The 17,169-nt window shown below is 34.2% G+C and overlaps 1 protein-coding gene across 7 annotated transcripts; it reads right to left on the bottom strand.

Annotated features, from left to right (window-relative positions):
- Positions 1-1,901: 1,901 nt before the first annotated feature.
- Positions 1,902-10,250, bottom strand: LOC133318672 (homeobox-leucine zipper protein REVOLUTA-like). 7 transcript variants are annotated; one of them, XM_061520729.1, is made up of 18 exons: positions 9,146-10,250; positions 8,857-9,030; positions 8,651-8,722; positions 8,470-8,560; positions 7,747-7,842; positions 7,524-7,637; positions 7,363-7,446; positions 7,046-7,201; positions 6,893-6,967; positions 6,388-6,494; positions 6,103-6,286; positions 5,801-5,989; positions 5,451-5,531; positions 4,546-4,680; positions 3,924-4,246; positions 3,564-3,669; positions 3,273-3,422; positions 1,902-2,199 (listed from the first exon to the last, which is right to left on the bottom strand). In XM_061520729.1, exons 1-18 carry the CDS (start codon positions 9,367-9,369, stop codon positions 2,050-2,052), a joined length of 2,511 nt encoding a protein of 836 aa, XP_061376713.1. In that variant the 5' UTR covers positions 9,370-10,250; the 3' UTR covers positions 1,902-2,049. The 7 variants fall into 7 exon arrangements, with proteins under 7 accessions (XP_061376713.1, XP_061376711.1, XP_061376707.1 ...); XM_061520727.1 differs by having other exon boundaries at positions 3,924-4,258; positions 8,651-8,719; positions 8,863-9,030; XM_061520723.1 differs by having other exon boundaries at positions 3,924-4,258; positions 8,651-8,735; positions 8,867-9,030.
- Positions 10,251-17,169: the final 6,919 nt, after the last annotated feature.

Below are 17,169 nucleotides of genomic sequence, written 5' to 3'. Positions count from 1 at the left end.
ATTTTCCCACCAAATTTTTAGTAATTGTATTTTCCTGATAAAAAAAAATTTATCCTCTTTGTTTTCATAAAATATTAACCCCTTATACCGTATCGCATTACTAATTTTCCAAGAAAAATGTCGCATTATGATCATTGTCTTGGATTTCCAACTTTTATCTTATCATCATTTGGATGTCAACTTGTTGTGAAAGGGAGAACTAGGTTACGTGAAATTGTTGTAAAAGGGAGAATTAGGTTATTTATGTGATTAATTCTCCACTCCCATTACAATATTCCACTGCTCAAGTGTTCGGTACATTCAGGCCAATATTCAACTATGGATATCACATTTCAATCCAATACCTTAAGATATCACATTTTTTTTTCCCTCTGAAAATGGTGCAATAAGAATTTCAGAAGATCACTTCCACACTTACATTTGGTGCAGCCTGTGCGAGGGCAGGCAACATCACAGTCCTCATTGATGATGATCTTGGACGTTGTTCACAGGACCACTGTGTGCAGTTTGAAACGGCTACAGAAATGGCTTTCTGTTACATTGCCATTGTTCCTCCTTAACTTCTAGTCCTTGGCATCACGGTAAACAAAGAACAGTGACTGACAGAACTTTTACTTCTTGTAAAGTACATGTTGTTATCATGTGTGCACCTGTCAGAGTTTAAACTAACCCCAGGCTTTTTTCAAAGGGAAAATGTTTCAACTGCAACATTGAATGAATAATAACTTCTTTCATTTTCTTTTCACATATATTTTTTTTTCCCATTCCTCCGTTCTGGTTTCTAACGGACTGTTTGGATGAGTTTTTTTTTTTTCTTCAAAAATAAATAAATTACTTTTCACTTTAAGTTCATTTGGATATTTACTTTAAAAAAATTAAAAATTATAAAAAAGTCATAAATCTACTTTTTTTTAGAAGTAAAAATTTTAACTTCTACAAAAAACAAAAGTCAAAAGTCAATTTTTTTTTTTTAAAAAACTAAATATTTTTATAAAAATATAAATAACTTTAACTTTTTTAAAAAATAATTTTAAAATAAGGAAGAGATAAAAATTACTTTTTCTGAAAGACGAAACGAACTGACTTTTAGTATACTAAATATCCTTCAATATGTAAAATATATCAACCCAAGCTATTTTTTATATTTAACAATTTAACCTAATTTATATACCACAACCAATAGCCAAAGATTAATCCTTTAAAGATCACCGAAATAAATTTCATCTCTACTAACAAAACATTTTCCATACACACTGTCAAAAATCAAACTCCGGCTCCCCTGTCATTAGGTCACCAACTTCCTTGACCTTCCGGATCCAATCACGATCTTATAATAAGAACAAGAAATATTTCTCAATCAATCTTCTAGTTTGATTAGGAAAACCACAAAATGAATCTGCTAATGTCTGATTAGCTAGTTGGTGAGGCAATAGCTTACTAAGGCGATGATCAGTAGCTGGTCAAGAGGATGTAATTATGCATTCCAAATTACAATAAAGACTAAAAAGAAGGAGAATTCGAAATGCGAGATATAAAAACATGCTTAAGAAACCCAACCATCTACTAATTGTGTCGGGGTTTAATGGTTAGTATTCCCTGAAAAAGAATGTAATTGCCTAAACGAACTGACAGATTAAGCATGAAACTTGAAACAGTTAAAACGAGGTAGCTCTTCCAACAATAAATTAACAACACAACGTAGCTAAGGTTATAGTTAGTCGCACGTCACAACACACGATCGTAACGCACATACAATACAAGGCAATAGGCATCAAACGACAAACCTCTTTAGCATCAACAAATTGATTCTCTGCTTTTAAGGTTAGCACTAACAAAAGTTTACAAGATTAAATTAATTTGGTAACTGCACCAAATAATAAATAAATTAAATCGAATGATGCAAAAACTGAACTTATGGTGTAGATGAACAAAAGAAAAGAAAAAAATTCAGATTTCTTTTTCCCTCTCAAAATTTTCTCCTTTTGATTTATACCTCGTTCATATATTCAAGTGGGAAAAAGCAGAGCTTTAAATACTGGAATCGGATGTTCATACAAACGACCAATTTATGAAAGAGAAAGCTAAGCAATGAACATTGTTATCTTCTTCAGCAAGCACTTTCCATGCAATGGCTTGCTCATATGAAACATGCCGCCCCATTGTGGACATGCAGATCCCAGCTGGCAGATAAGCAAACCCCTGAAGGAATAATAAATATTCACACAACAATTTAGCCATTTATGAAAAACATACTAGGTTGAAACGTTAAAAATAAATCAAAAATTGATATCTCAATACAAATAATAAGAATTTTGAACGAAGTTTTACTCTTCCTGTCAGTCATTGATTTCCATTCACTTGACAGTTGTAATTTATTGAGTTACATCTATTAATTAATTATTATTTTTAAATAAATTATGACTATCTATCGTATAGAGGGAAATCAAAGGCTGAGACGGTAAGTAATACTTCTTAATTTTACACTGCAACCAAAAAATCTTCCCTCTATATATATATATATGGGTTCGTTTTTTTTGCAAATAAATTATCTGCAGTAAACCTAATACGACATAGTTTTGGAAGTAAATGCAGATAACTTATCTACAGTAACTGTAGAAATATTTTTTTGTATATATATATATGAAAAAAACATTTCTACAGCCACTTTAGATAAGATTATCTACAGCTACCCAAAAACGACGTCGTTTTGATTAATGAAAGGTGTTTCTGTAATTTTAGGTGAATTAATGAAGAGTGTTTCAGTAAAATTGATATGATAAAAAAATAAGCAAATTACGGAAACACCCTTCATTAATTCACCTAAAATTACAAAAACACCTTGTCAAAACGACGTAGTTTTGGAGTAGCTGTAGATAACTTTATCTAAAGTAGCTGTAGAAATGTTTACCCCATTTGAGATATATAAAACCATTAATGTGACCTCACCAACAGCTTAAGCTTTTGTGTTGAATTGGTTCTTTACAACCCCTATATATATATATATATATGGGTTTAGCTTTTCTTATGTTGTAGGATTGTAGGAGAGAAAAAAAGTAGAGAGAAGTTAAATGTGGGTCCCATATTTTATATTAAAAAAGAAAAGAAAAATTATTTGGCACGAAAAACGAATTTGTGTAGGAAAATGAGAGTATCTCATGTGGCATGAGAGTATTATTTCCCTATATATATATATATATATATATATATATATATATATATATATATTGCTTTGGCTTAGGATGTGAACATGTTCACTACAGGCAATTAATTACCTGCTGCATTAACTTGGCAAAATCTGCAGACAATGCCTTGCGTCCAGACTCATCAAATATTTTATCCAACGTGATGTCTTGTAAAGCCACTAGAGTTGTTTCCAACATGTCAAGGCCAGCCTGGTTTGCAAAGATGAATACGGGCATTGACTGCAAAACCAAACAGTGAATCACATAAACCTTACATCACAGGCTTTAAAGGTCAAATCATTATACATTTCCAAATTCCATCAAAATTTCATTACATAACAAAAGGACCAACTGTACCATGAAATAAAATCACGGCCATACCTTCAAAGAACAGCACAAAATGGCATCCTGATGATGCCACAAATGTTTCAGCACCAAATCACCGACAAGAGAATCAGACCTCAGTAGTTCCGTCCCCAAATGGTAACTGTTTTTAGATAAGAGATAGTGAAAGAGACAAACATGTTAAGACAACATTTTGAAAATGAATATTTAACTAGAATTGTTGTCCAAACCACAATGTGAATCATTTAACACACATATCAGCGTAATATAAGAAAATCACAGTTCAAACTATGACATTCTCAAACCACTTAAGACAGGCAAGGTAGCATGCATGCATTAACTTTTAAACTTGTTGGAAATATGAAACAGAGAAATCAGAGATATGTGCAAGCTTGCCTGTAACTCTGGCAGATCCAATGAGCTAGTGTAAGAGCTTCTGGAGAGCCAGGAGATAGTTTTGCTCCTACAGCCAGGTTTATACCAGATGGAGATATAGCCATGGCAACCGTCTGCACAGAGGAAATCACACTACGTACATACTGACGTGCCATGGCCGCAACATTATCCTGCATACTGCTGTCAAAAGGAAACTGGAATGCAATTGTCAACACTGATCGATTGTTATAACTTGATGAAGCATCTCCTCCAGCATGACTTGTTGCTGGGCCTACTTCAAGACCAGATGTCAAATCCAAGGTTCGATTTGTTGTCATTGCATCCTTTTTATCACCCTGAAACACATCAACATATTAACATGATTACTGGGCTCCATATATGGACTGCAGTTCCACTTGGTGCTTTCTAACACTATTTTTTTAGTCTGTTGAAATATGGTATTTCATGCTTTAACACCAAAAGAAAATGATATCCTATGTTTTTGGGTTAGCACATGAAATTTAATAATCTCAACTCACTATAAGCACCCACTAAGGCAAGGAGATTAACTCGACTAAAGGAGTAAAGTGATGAGAAAAGTAGCTTGTCAGAGAAAATCAAATGCAAAGGAACAAGACTCAACTGGTTTTAAATCCAATGGGATAATGCGGAAACCGGAAGGCACCAATGGAGCATCATCAGGAAACATTTCGTCAATTGGAGCAAATATGAGCTCAGAACAAGCTCCCACAGCATTTTCATCGATTCCACTACTTAACTGTAAAAAAGAAAACAAACAAACAAAAACAAGAGAAAAGAAGGTTCCTTAGTATCGATCTATTTATTACACATTCTTCTATGTATAAACCATAAAACTGCACAAAAATGAACTATAGATGAGGCGCATCCTTAGAGGAGAGAAGAATCCCCAAAACCTACTGATAGGCAGAAGTAATATAATTAACAAGCTAGCAAAAACTTAATGTAGTGCTTAGCATTAAACCCAATTTAATCTAAAAATCTCAATCTGGGTGGAATGCAGAAAAAATTCAGTGGTTGTGTTAGGGCTGTCAAAATGGGCCAAGCCTGAAGATAAATGGGCAAGGCTAGGAAAATACTAGCCAAATAAAATTTGGCCTGGCCTGCCCGAATATTGCTGGCCCTACTATTTGTTTACCTAACTTCATCCTCCACTCTTTATATCCATCACATATTTTTTCTTCCAAAAAAATATGGTAGACAATTGCAATATACTGAAATAGTAAATACAATTTCCAAACATATAACCTTTACCGAGAGAATGTCAGCTCTAGTCCAGCCAGATCATGAATTACGACATATTTCTAACATTGTGATCTCTCCTAATAGTATTGTTTAATGAAAATTTGAGCTTTTCCATTATATTTGTACCAAAACCATAGGAACCTTAGTATGAAAATTGCAATTTGTCCCAAAGATGATATATCAACATTTGATCAGACTCAGCTTATGCAAAATGAACAGAATACATATAGTTTCCTACATTTCAACTAGAGTCAGAGGCAGCACCTGTAATAGATGAATGTCCCTAGAAACAAAAGCATCTTCTTGAGCAAGAGAGTGACCTTCAAGCCGGATAACTTCTAGCATCTGAAATGTTCACAAAACATTAGCATGAATGATGCCTGAAAATACAAGTGTTTAAAGTGATTTGACCATAAATTGTTGACATCACTCTACTGGTAAACATAACTGGAACAGATATAATAACCAAATCTTAGCCCAAAGCAAATATGCATCTAACATCTAAGAAACAAGGAAGAACTCTACGTCACAAAAGCTAAGATCTCTCTAATGGATCCCATGACATGGATGAAGATGCACTTCCATGTGAAATCTGTGCCTGGGCAAGGGAATACCTCTTCATGTTCAATTGTATGTCCAAGAGGCATGATTATTTGATTGCCAGTGAATCTCATAGGCCTCATTCCTGGATAGGCATAGGAGCCAGCTTTAAGTGATGCAGCAGAATAGGCATCAACATTAAAATCAGCCCACTCAGAGCGATGCTCCCTCAGAAAACGAACTAAAACTGCAGGAGGGATATTCTACAAGTAAAGCACAATGAAAGATTGTCATATAAGATTACAAAGATGTAAATGTTCCTTCTTTTTTAAGAAAAACCATTTAATTCATCACGCCAATGGGTTCTCACACTCACTTGGAGTAACATAGAAGCTTTTGCACAGAGAATTCCTCCAGGGAATGTAAGGGAACTTGCTGAATTAGAAGTGCCACTCAAATTCTTGGTTGAATTAACAGCGATAATAACATCCTCGGCACCATCACAGTTCAGTACAGACCAGCCATCATCATTGAATCCATTGACAGCATCATTGAAGCCTCTGTAAGAGTAATGTATCAATTTTTCACCAACGAAATGGATCATTTTACAACAAGAAGCTGAAATAGTTTTCAAGAAAACATATTATTTCATGTAGCCCACCTGCTCAACCTTTGGCTAAAGGTTCTCAGAACAGCAGGTTGCCTACCTAAGCCATATACCACTTCACCACTTGTTTCCTGAGCTATTTGCCTGATATAGCGAAGTGCCTATCATGAAAGTCATTGAATCAATACCGTATTCTTAGAAGGCATGGGAGAGGGGAATCAGATGAAATTAAGACCGGATAGAAAACTAGTATGTACTTGAACTAGTATGTACTTGACACTAAGAATGTTAGACGGAAGGGAATAAAAAAATATATATACATGGAGACATCTATTCCAAAGACTTTGAAGTAACAAAATTAACAGCAACTTCTAGAAGATGTATCTGCAGCACAGTCTAACATCAATGTGCCAGAGGCTAACTCAAATGCCGAATGATATACTATGGGATTTGCTCAAAATATTGTAATTCACAGTTTAAGTATGTTTACAATAATCACAATAGCGCACCAAAGTTTGCAATAGAACCCTATTTCATGAATTAACAATAGTGAACTTACCGCAATTGTCATTTTCTGAGCTACCACTTTTGATGATTCATAAAGTGGTCGCAGCACTTCTGGCACACTCCATGCCTAGAAGAAAACATTAAACAATTTAATGTATATTAAAAGAGATTAAAAATATACTAGCTGATTGTCAAGAAATCAAACCTCCAGGTTTAGGTGGTCTACAATGTGGATGATTGATCCTCCACCTTCACATGGTCGAATCAAGTAGCCACTAGGGAGCATTTCGGCTCTCACAAACTGAGCAGCAGCAGCTGCATTAGGCCCAGCACCAGAACCAGACAGTGACCTCTCACAAACCTTCAGAAGTGGAATCAGAATGCATATAAGTGCAATTACATCAAATCATCTCCCTTTAATACAAGAATTAAAACCTCTCACTAGGATGGACGCAGTTTCATATATAAATTGTATGCAACAATAGTTGTGCATTAGATAATAGACAACATAAACATACTCACCACAAGACTGCCATTTTCTAAACTTGTAGTGTACCTCAGAGTCCAGAAATCCCGGGCAGGAGCCAGTGTCATTGGAGCGTATGTCTGTAGCAAATTAACATGCACTCACAAGATTCAATAAAATAACTAAGGGATCTTACAATTCACGTTTAATATCTCACCTGCGTGTAAACAAGTTCAACTGTCCCTCCATTTCCAGCTGGGAACATTGTGAAAACTTCTAGACTCCGACAATCCCGAAACCATGATGGACGATCTTTAAGGATCTCCACAATCTATTGAAAATTTTGGAACTTTTTAACAATTCAAAATCCAAACAATTTAAAAACTTGCATACTAAGAAATGACTGAAAATTGCTATCAGTATTTTCCCTCCTTATGTACCTTTGTAGGTTCTAAACTAACAAGACCACAGGCTCGAGCTGCCACTCCACTGCAACTATGCGAAATGGCAAAGATCCCAACCGAATCCGGACCAGGCTGACAAAAAGAAATTCAAAATAAACATAATAGGTGATATTAGTGGAAGAAACTTGGCCTTCATATCAAAATACGCCCAGTATCATAAATTGTAAAACTAAAATATAATTGTCTCCTAGAAGTAGGGGCGTAAATGGGTCAGGCAGCCAAACAGGGGCCTATGGCCCAGCCTACGTCAGGCCAGGCTTTGGCTATAACCATTAATCAAATAAAATAGGCTCAGTCTTTTAAAAAAGCCTATTTACAAAGTAGGACATAGGCTTTTTTTTATTTGTCGGGTCTATAAGTTTACGGGCTAACTTATATCATATTATTTATTTTAAATAAAATAAATAAAATAATTATTTTAATGATTTTGAACAATAAAATAATATTATTTTAATTATTTTTGAAATTATTGAAAGTCTAATAGACTTAAACAGGCTGACAGGCCTGGGCTTTGACTTTTGTTTTTTAAATATAGATCAGGCTTTTGGGCATACATAAGGCTAACAAGCCAGATCAGGCATAAAGTATTTTATTATTTAAGCCAAAGTTCAGCTCAGCCCATTTACACCCCTACCACCTAGAAGCATGATCACTGATTTATTTACTTATTTTCTTGAAAGTAGACAAAAGAAAAGAAACCTTCATCCCAGGCATCTGGACCCAATCGACAGCAGTTCCTGTAGCCTTTGAAAGGAACTCTGCCAAGGTCTCCTCTGCAATTGATAGGAATCTGCAAGGATCACACAAGAAAAAGAGTCAGAGAGAGCTTCACAAGAAAAGCATCCAGAGGAAAGCTCATGGTCATAAACTTCAAAATTACCCAGCAGGGTTATTAGCATCTCTCATATTATGCTGAGGAGTAGTAACCACCGAATCACAACTTGCATCAGTAGTTGCTGCTGCTGCTGCTGATGGCTGCAGTGACAGTAACAATAGTTCAAAAAACCGAAAAATTTATATAATCAAAGCTATAACTATATGCCTCAACCATGACAACTGACAAAGATATAGTGAATTAAAATGAATGTTGATCCGCTTACAGTATGCAATTGCTGCCGCATATAACCATTCTCGCATACCAAATGTGACACCTGTTTCTGCAACCGATCATTTTCCTCCATCAACAACTTGTTCATTGCTGTCAGTTTCCGGTTCACAGTCTGAAGCCGTGAAGCCTCTTTTCTCTGCTTCTCTCTACACCTGCACGCCAAACCAAACCAAACCAAACCAAACGGTATCAATATTCAAAACACCTTGGCCTTCTCTTCTACCATAACATTCTATCCTATAGATAGACATACAACTTAAAAATCACCTGCGATTCTGGAACCAAACTTTGATTTGCTTGGGTTCAATGTTTGCCAGAATGGGACACTCTCTGATTAGTTGTTGTCTTCTCAAGGAACTTGGCTTGGGGCACTCTGTGTAAACCCGTTCAAGAGCTTCAACTTGCTCCGCCGTGTATCGAACATATTTCCCAGAAGCATCAAGGTGTTTGTCAATGCTGCTTTCTCTGTGTTGAGCCACAGCCATAGCCATCTTCTTCAAAATTTCTGCTTCTGCTTCTCAAGGTACTACAATCTTCTTCCTTCTTAGCATAGAAAACCAGCCACCACCATCACAAGATTCTTATACTAAAAAAAAAAAAAAAAAAGTGTGTAACCTCCGTTATTGTTTGCTCTTTCACAAGGTTTTGTAGCTCTGAACTGATCTGAAACGAAACTCCCTTTGCAACTCAATAGTTCCAAACTGAAACAGGGAAATCCTCGTTCTTACAACCTTAAATCACGTTTCTTTTTTGGTTCCAACAAAACCACCTGCGCCAACGGGTTCTTTAATTTCCCACAGAAACCGGGATTTGTCTTCTCTACCTCAACAAATGAAAGAAAAACCGAAAAAAAAAAAAAACCCACTACCCACTTGTTCTTCTCTTCTAACTAAACTTAGAGGCTCCTCAATTCACGGGTTTTTCTTCTCTTTGGGTAAAAGGCTAATGTGAAATCCATAAAAAAAATATATATGTTCCTTTCAAGGTTTGAACTTTCAACTCAGGAACATTCCCTTTTCAACCAGATTCCAGTGTAAATGGAAAAGGAATGTGTGTATGGAGAAAAAACAACAACAAAAAAAAGAAAAAGAAAAGCAGACCGAAATGAGAGAGTAATTGTGAATGGAGCTTGAGGAAGAAGGAAGGAATAGGAATGGGTAGGTAGTTTGGATACACTTCACTTTGTCGGAGAAAGTGATGAGATGGAGGTAGCTAGAATAGACAACAACCAAGAAACCCTAACCATATTCATATCCAGGTGTAGTTCAAACAGATTTCCGGGAAAATTTTCAAGAGAGAGAAAGAGCGAATTTGAGACACTGATCTGTGCTGAGCTGAAACAGTGGGAATAAAGTGTGGGAAGAGAGAGAGAGAGTTTGCAGTGCACGAATATCAAAAAACATAACAGAGATGTTTGTTTATAAGTTGTGGCTCTTTTACGTACTTGTCCCTGCTCTTTGTTTCAAATGAAAAGTTGAAGTTGTAGCTACACACACTTCAATTTTTACATCCTACAAACTTAAAACATCCTACAAGTTTTATCATACATCCTCTTATATCATTAATGATACATAAATTTCACTTTTTTTTTATAAAGACCTCCTTGTGTCACTTTGTCCTAATAATACAACTTTAAAGGCTACTTTCTCATTGAAAACAGAGGGTGTATTGAGCTTTGTCATGGGAGAAAGGATGAGATTGATCCCCTTCGAGGAGAGAGACGATTCCTCTGCCCCAAAGATTTTCCAAGAATTTATTTGAATCAAGATTTTAATCCCTGATCCAATCAAACCCTTTGGAGCTCAGTACCAATTACAGAATGAATACCAATTACGAATCACATATTGTTACATAAACATAAAATGATTCATGTAGCATCATTCATTAGCTTTATTTTTTGGATTAAATTGATTTTTTATATATTATCAAAGTTTTACTGTAATAAGTTTAATTCTCACTGTTCTCTATTAATCAAGTCTCATAAAATTTCTTCGCACAGGTGTATAGGGTCTGTGCATTGTCCATCTTCAAGTTCAATAAGCTTTCGTTTGAAGAAACATATTACAAATATATAAAATCATTAATATAACTTCACTCATTAATTTAAGTTTTTGAATTAAATTCATTCTTTACACATACTCATCACACCATGCACTTTAAGGTCAGATCATCAGTGTGACCTTAATTAAGGTTACCACTCAATTCAATTATCTTATGAAGGAGAAAGAGTCTTCCCCCCAAATCAACTCTATGCTCGAAAAAGTCACGCAAATGTGCGAAGATGAACGCTTTAGGAACCGATCTCCATGTGGGCGGGGCTAGGCTGCACATGGAAGATGACAGGCTCAAATTCTAGGAAATGCCAGCATGGACACGAGACATAAATAAAATCAACATATAATTTAAACAAAATTAATAAATATTAGGACATGCAGACACAGTCAAATTAAAATATAAAATATAATATATAAATGGTATAGTCCATGATATAATTAGAAGGGAACAAAAAAAAAAACAAGATACACGAAGTGATCCATACAATAGTTGCGAAATCATACAATTAAATGAATTCGTAAACGCTTCAAGCATCCTTAGATAATTATATTCGCTTATAAATTTTATTATAATCTATGAAGTTTTCATTTGTGAACCAAGGGTTTTATAAGAGTTATGTTGTAGGAAAAGTGATTGTGTAATGTTATAGAGATTCATTTTGCGTGCCGTAATTTTTTATTTTTTATTTTGCTTATAAAAATATGAGCCCCACAAAATATTACGTGTGTAAGAAACTTTCTTGTATCATGTTAAATGATAAATATAAACCCCCGAACCAATATTGTTTCTATTTAGAAAAGAAAATGAATGAACAAAAGTTATTGAGAGGGAAAGTATGTGGTAGTTTGGATATTCCTCTGGTTAAGTAAGGACAAATTCAAACTCCAAAAATTGAGGGTCCATAATGCTCATTCTCCACTCAATCTTTTTTTTTTTCACTTTTTTTTTTGTATTAATTTATAATTTTCCCTGCGCCGACCGCACCGTGGCGTCAGCGCACATTAGCCTCTGGTGACTGAAATTCTGAAATTTAATTTCACATTCTAAAACTATGCTTCTTGTGAGCTAAATTCAAAACAAAATTCAAAATCATATAAAAAGAAATAAAATAAAAAAGGGTAAGGAGATAGAAAATTGATTTACGACGTGGCATTTCCATTTTCCGCTGCTTTTGGCATGCGCCAAAAGTAGGATCACATGCTTTTCAGGGAGCACAAATCACAAACGTCTTAATTTAACATTAATAATTCTTTCTTATAGTGTTTCCTTATTAAACAATAATTAATCCACCTTTTGCATCACAACACAAGCAACAAAGAAGAAGATAATATATAAATTTAACACTTTAGATCGAAATCAATCTTTTTGATACAATGATTGTATATTTTGTTTTCTCCCATTAAATATACTAGAGCACTAACATGTGCTCTGAACGAAAACAATAAAAAACAAAAATACCCTTCAATTTAAAAAAATTCCTTAGAAAATTATGATGGTGTCATTAGTCTGGAAAATATGTTAAAACATAGTATTAGATAGATTTATAATAATATAGATTATTGTGTCATCGGGTGCATGTTAATTTACTTCACAAGATAAATTTCTCACTTTAAGGAGCTGCTTGCAGTAAGCGTGGCACCAAGCTATATATTGATTATGCTTATTTGATTACTATATGAGCTGATAGAATTGTATGTTAAGAAAATGTTTTAAAACTCGGATCGGATTGGAGGGTTAACTCATGTTTCAATAATTTGGTGATGTTTGAGAATTGGAAGGCTTATTATTATATATTTTTATTTATTGGATGTAATATTCATAATTTAATATTTATTATAAATTATTTTATAAATTTAATTTATGAAGTTGAACCCATTACGTATCGATTTAACTAGTGATTTATTGTGTTAGAGAATAATATAAATCATTAAAAAAGTCCTTATCCAACTCCTTAAAGTTTTGGGTTGAAGTGATTCTTTATATGGTATCAGAGTTTCAGTGACTATGAGGTCAAGAGTTCGAACACAAGGTAAAACCAAAAAATCGAGCCTTCCAAAGGACTCTTGGCTGAAGGGTTGTGTTATAAAATAATATAAACTATTAAAAAGACCATCACTCAACACTTTAAGATTTTGGGTTAAAAATATTTTTTACATATTGACCTATTATCTCGACCGAGTCGGGACTGAACAAATATAAGAATAACTTTATATTAAATTTGTAACACTTCAGAGGTCCTTTTTTCGCTCTTGTATACCCTAATTTTATTATGTATTTTTTACGTTAAATAATGAATAAGTAAGTATGGATATTTTTAAATTTCTATAATTTCAAAAGGTTAAACATAATCAATTTAAATATCTAAAAAAAGTGGACCAAAATGTGTAGGGGAATGAATTGAACCATACAAAGCGCTTTTAGATTCTCAAAGACAAAACAACAAATACGGATGCCAAAATAGGGCATTTGAAAATATGCAAAATGACAGAAACAGGAAAAGTTGACATATGAACTTACATACACATAAGAAACTCAGGGTGGGAAAAACAGTCAAGATCTTTGTTTGGAAATAGGATGATTTTCCAATCTGGCTGTACGACTTCGCGTTTATTCCACCCCAAGCAAGCCAATAGAATATATCCACGTGGAAAATAGGTAGCAAAAGGTAAATGAAATTGACTTCCAACATGGGAAAAGCCTATCGTGCTTCCCATAGTATTGTCGGCATTATCCCTCAAATCAAGCTTTTAAATGTTGATTTTATTAATCTTATCTTATAAGAGAGTAATTCTATCATATCAAAGATATAATTATTGTTATCAAAAAAAAAATATATATATATAATTATAGGTAAGGTTCACTCACTTATAAAATAAATAAATAAATTAAATTATACAAAAATTGATGGATATATAACAAAGCGAGCTACTCTTCAACAACATGAAAATAATTTTTTCCTTTAAATATAAACTTAATTCCAAACGTTTCAAATGATGATGTCTTAGTGTTGGGTACAATAGTAATGGTCTTTACTCCTGTTTCTAATTTTATTTTTTACAATGAATAATTCCTATTTTTTGCTTTCCAGAAAAATATATTTTAGAATGATAATTTAATGTGATGCCTTGATTCCATGTGAAATAAAGTGAGAATACAAGAATGGTGATTTAGTGCGCGTTAACATTACCCAAATGATTTTAGTAAATGAAGTCCTTTATAATTATTTGAGAGAGGAAAATATTATTAAGAAAGAAATAATGGAAGGAAATAACCTCTTTTTAAATAATTTTAATAGTAATAATATTTGATTTCTTAATTTTTTGGTCAACCCCATAGAAAAAAGAAAATCAAGAACACAGTTGTAGTGAGTCTAGTGACATATGAATGAATAATGTAAATGTTTTTTTCTTTTTCTTTTTTCCTCCTAAACATATAGTACAATCAATGTTGTATGATGAGATATATCAAAGTCAAATGGGAATATTTTCTTTTCTAAACTTTACTATAATGGGATTAACATCCTTCCACTTTGTCCCCCTCCTTCTCTCTGATTGCTTTATCTTTGTTGTTTTCTTTATGATTTAATTGATGTCCTCCTCCTTCTTCATAGTTCCTAGTTCCTAATGGGTGGAGGGTTCCCATCTCCTTTTGCCTTCAGCCACTGCTTTTCTCATAGGAATGGAATATTTAATGTTAACACTACTGCCTGTGCCTCCCTCTCAAACACCCTTTTCGGCCCCATCTCAGGTCCAATCACGTGGGACCTTCCTCTATATGCTGGCTCCATATTCATCCCTAAAGTTCATGTTCATTTTATTTTATAGGATAGGATGATTTTACGATACCAAATCTTAACCGGTAATTTTTTACAGTTGGCGATTATAATTTATTAATAAATTTGATCTAATAAATTATAATCATTAGATTGTCGGAAATGAACAGTTAGAATTTGGGACACCGACCAAAATGCCACTGTTCACCAACTTTTTTACCTAAATGCCACGCAAAAAGTGTTATTTTCCAATATGCCACGTGAGCGAGTTCGCTACAGTGCCCAGCGAACTCGATTAGATGACGCGTCACGTTTTTAGTAGACACATGGTTGGACTTTTTAATTGAAAAAGCTGACATTCCAACCAGTAGCGAACTTGGTACTGTGTCTACTAAAAACGTGACACGTCATCCAATCGAGTTCGCTGGGCACTGTAGCGAACTCGCTCACGTGGCATATTGGGAAATAACACTGTTCGCGTGGCATTTAGGTAAAAAAGTTGGTGAACAGTGACATTTTGGTCACTGTTCCTTAGAATTTCATATCAAATTTTTTAGTTTGACATTGGTGTCAAAAAATTCTGCCCTTTATTTTATTTAAAAAAAAAAAAAGTTATTTATATAAAATGCTGATATGGCCTTGCTTTGAGGGGTTGGTCATTGGTGTCTTTGAAGTGGAGACTTGGTCCCATTCAATTAGCCACTTTGACACATTCACTCTCTCACAACACCTTTGCTTGTTTGGCACACTTATTATTTATTTCACCCTCCATGCTATGTTCTTTTCACCATAAAGTTATAATATAACCCACAAATGGATAAAGATGCCACTTCGTGGTGGTTAAGGGTGTTGCCGAAGCAAAACTATGCATTTGATTTTAATGGAGGGCACCATGCCCCTATTATCATGATATACCCACCCCCTCCTTCTTTATAGTAACCACTACATGACAAGCAAATCAATTATTATTGTATAACTAACTACCTGATGCAGAACCCCAAATGTATAATAAGCCTAAGGTGAAATGCACAAGGGACCCATTAGTCACTTTATGTGAATGTATGTGATCACCGATGCTTGACAAGAAATTAAAAGCCTCAAGAAGAGTGCAGCGGCACCAGAAGTTTATCTTATCCTTTTCTTGCATTCTTAATATCAAAAACCTTGTGATCTTATGAAGTAACTACATAACAACAAAAGGTTCCCAATCAGGGTGCAAACAAACAAGCATTGGTTAAAGTTAAAGAAACCGTACCTGTGATTTGAGATGTCCAAGGGAATCCATGGCCATTTTCCCTATATTTTGTCCTCTTCTGCCGTGATGATGAAACTGTCTGACATATTTCACTATAAAATTCCATTTTCTTTACTACTCTCTCTCTCTCTGTCTTACCATAATATATAGATGTTGTATTTATAAACAATTATGCTACTCTTTCTCTTATTTTCCGTGAACTTAGATAAACAATTTCACTACTTACACATGTTTTTACATTGATGAACAATATATAAAAAAATGATGAAGTGTGTAATAAGGGGTTGAACGGGGTAATCGATTATTATATGCATTCATAATATACATAACATGCGCTATTCGACTGCACGTTGTTCAACCATATAAAAATAACTTACACAAAAAAATAACTTATACAAAATGATATACAATTATCATTTTTGCTGGTTAAATATCCAAGGTGGGAATAACGTGTACCAGTCATTTAAAAGCCTTAACTTTTTCTGTTTTAGGGGACGTTTGTCGGAGGAAATTTTTTTTTATCCGAGAATCTCAATTTTCAAAAATATGATTTTTACGTTCAGTTTACGATAATATCCGAAAATAGAAAATTTAGAAAAATTCAGTTTCCCGAATTCCGGAACGGAATTCCGCTTACCAAATTTTTGTATCAATTATAAGAACGAAGTTGGTAGCCATAAAGATGAATTTGTGAACGAGGTTGGTTATATAACACTTTTCCATAAGGAACATATGGATTGGTTTTGATGTGTCTTTTTCTGTCTTTGATCCCTGTAGGTACCCTCAATAACAGAGTTTAGAGATAAGATGGAAGCAATCTATGAGGATCGATTTGGTGTTAATTTCGTTGATAAGCCAAAGCAATTCATTAGCAAGCACAAGGATAGGATAAGAGGTGGGAGGTGTTGTTACAGAGTGTATAAGGAGAGCCAGACAAAACAAGGTTCCATTGCAATAAATGTATGAGAATAACCTGTTATATGTTTTGGGCATCTGTGGACTCAATTATGACATATACTTGCAGTTTCTGATAGTTATGTTTTTAGAAAAGAGGTCCTGACTCAATTATAATTATTGACTTTGGGAGAAACGTTGTAAGCTTAAAAAAGTATGTGCAATTCAAACAAGCATTAAACAAAACCAACTACCTCGCCATAAGTCCTTCTGCAGTTCCATTTAAGTCCCCGACACAGTTAAGGTTCCAGATTA

Source organism: Gastrolobium bilobum, unplaced genomic scaffold, assembly GCF_033153095.1.
Source record: "Gastrolobium bilobum isolate Gb01-03AN ecotype WA unplaced genomic scaffold, APGP_CSIRO_Gbil_v1 utg1425, whole genome shotgun sequence".
In the NCBI taxonomy this organism is placed as follows: Eukaryota; Viridiplantae; Streptophyta; class Magnoliopsida; order Fabales; family Fabaceae; genus Gastrolobium; species Gastrolobium bilobum.
This window is presented reverse-complemented; position numbering and strand designations above follow the sequence as displayed.

Coding starts and splice junctions, on each gene's coding strand:
- LOC133318672 (XM_061520722.1), bottom strand. CDS start 9,369: ATGGCTATGGCTGTGGCTCAACACAGAGAAAGCAGCATTGACAAACAC. Junction 6,287..6,387: donor TTTAGCCAAAGGTTGAGCAG/GTGGGCTACATG, acceptor TTACTCTTACAG/AGGCTTCAATGATGCTGTCA. Junction 5,990..6,102: donor AAGCTTCTATGTTACTCCAA/GTGAGTGTGAGA, acceptor CTTTACTTGTAG/AATATCCCTCCTGCAGTTTT.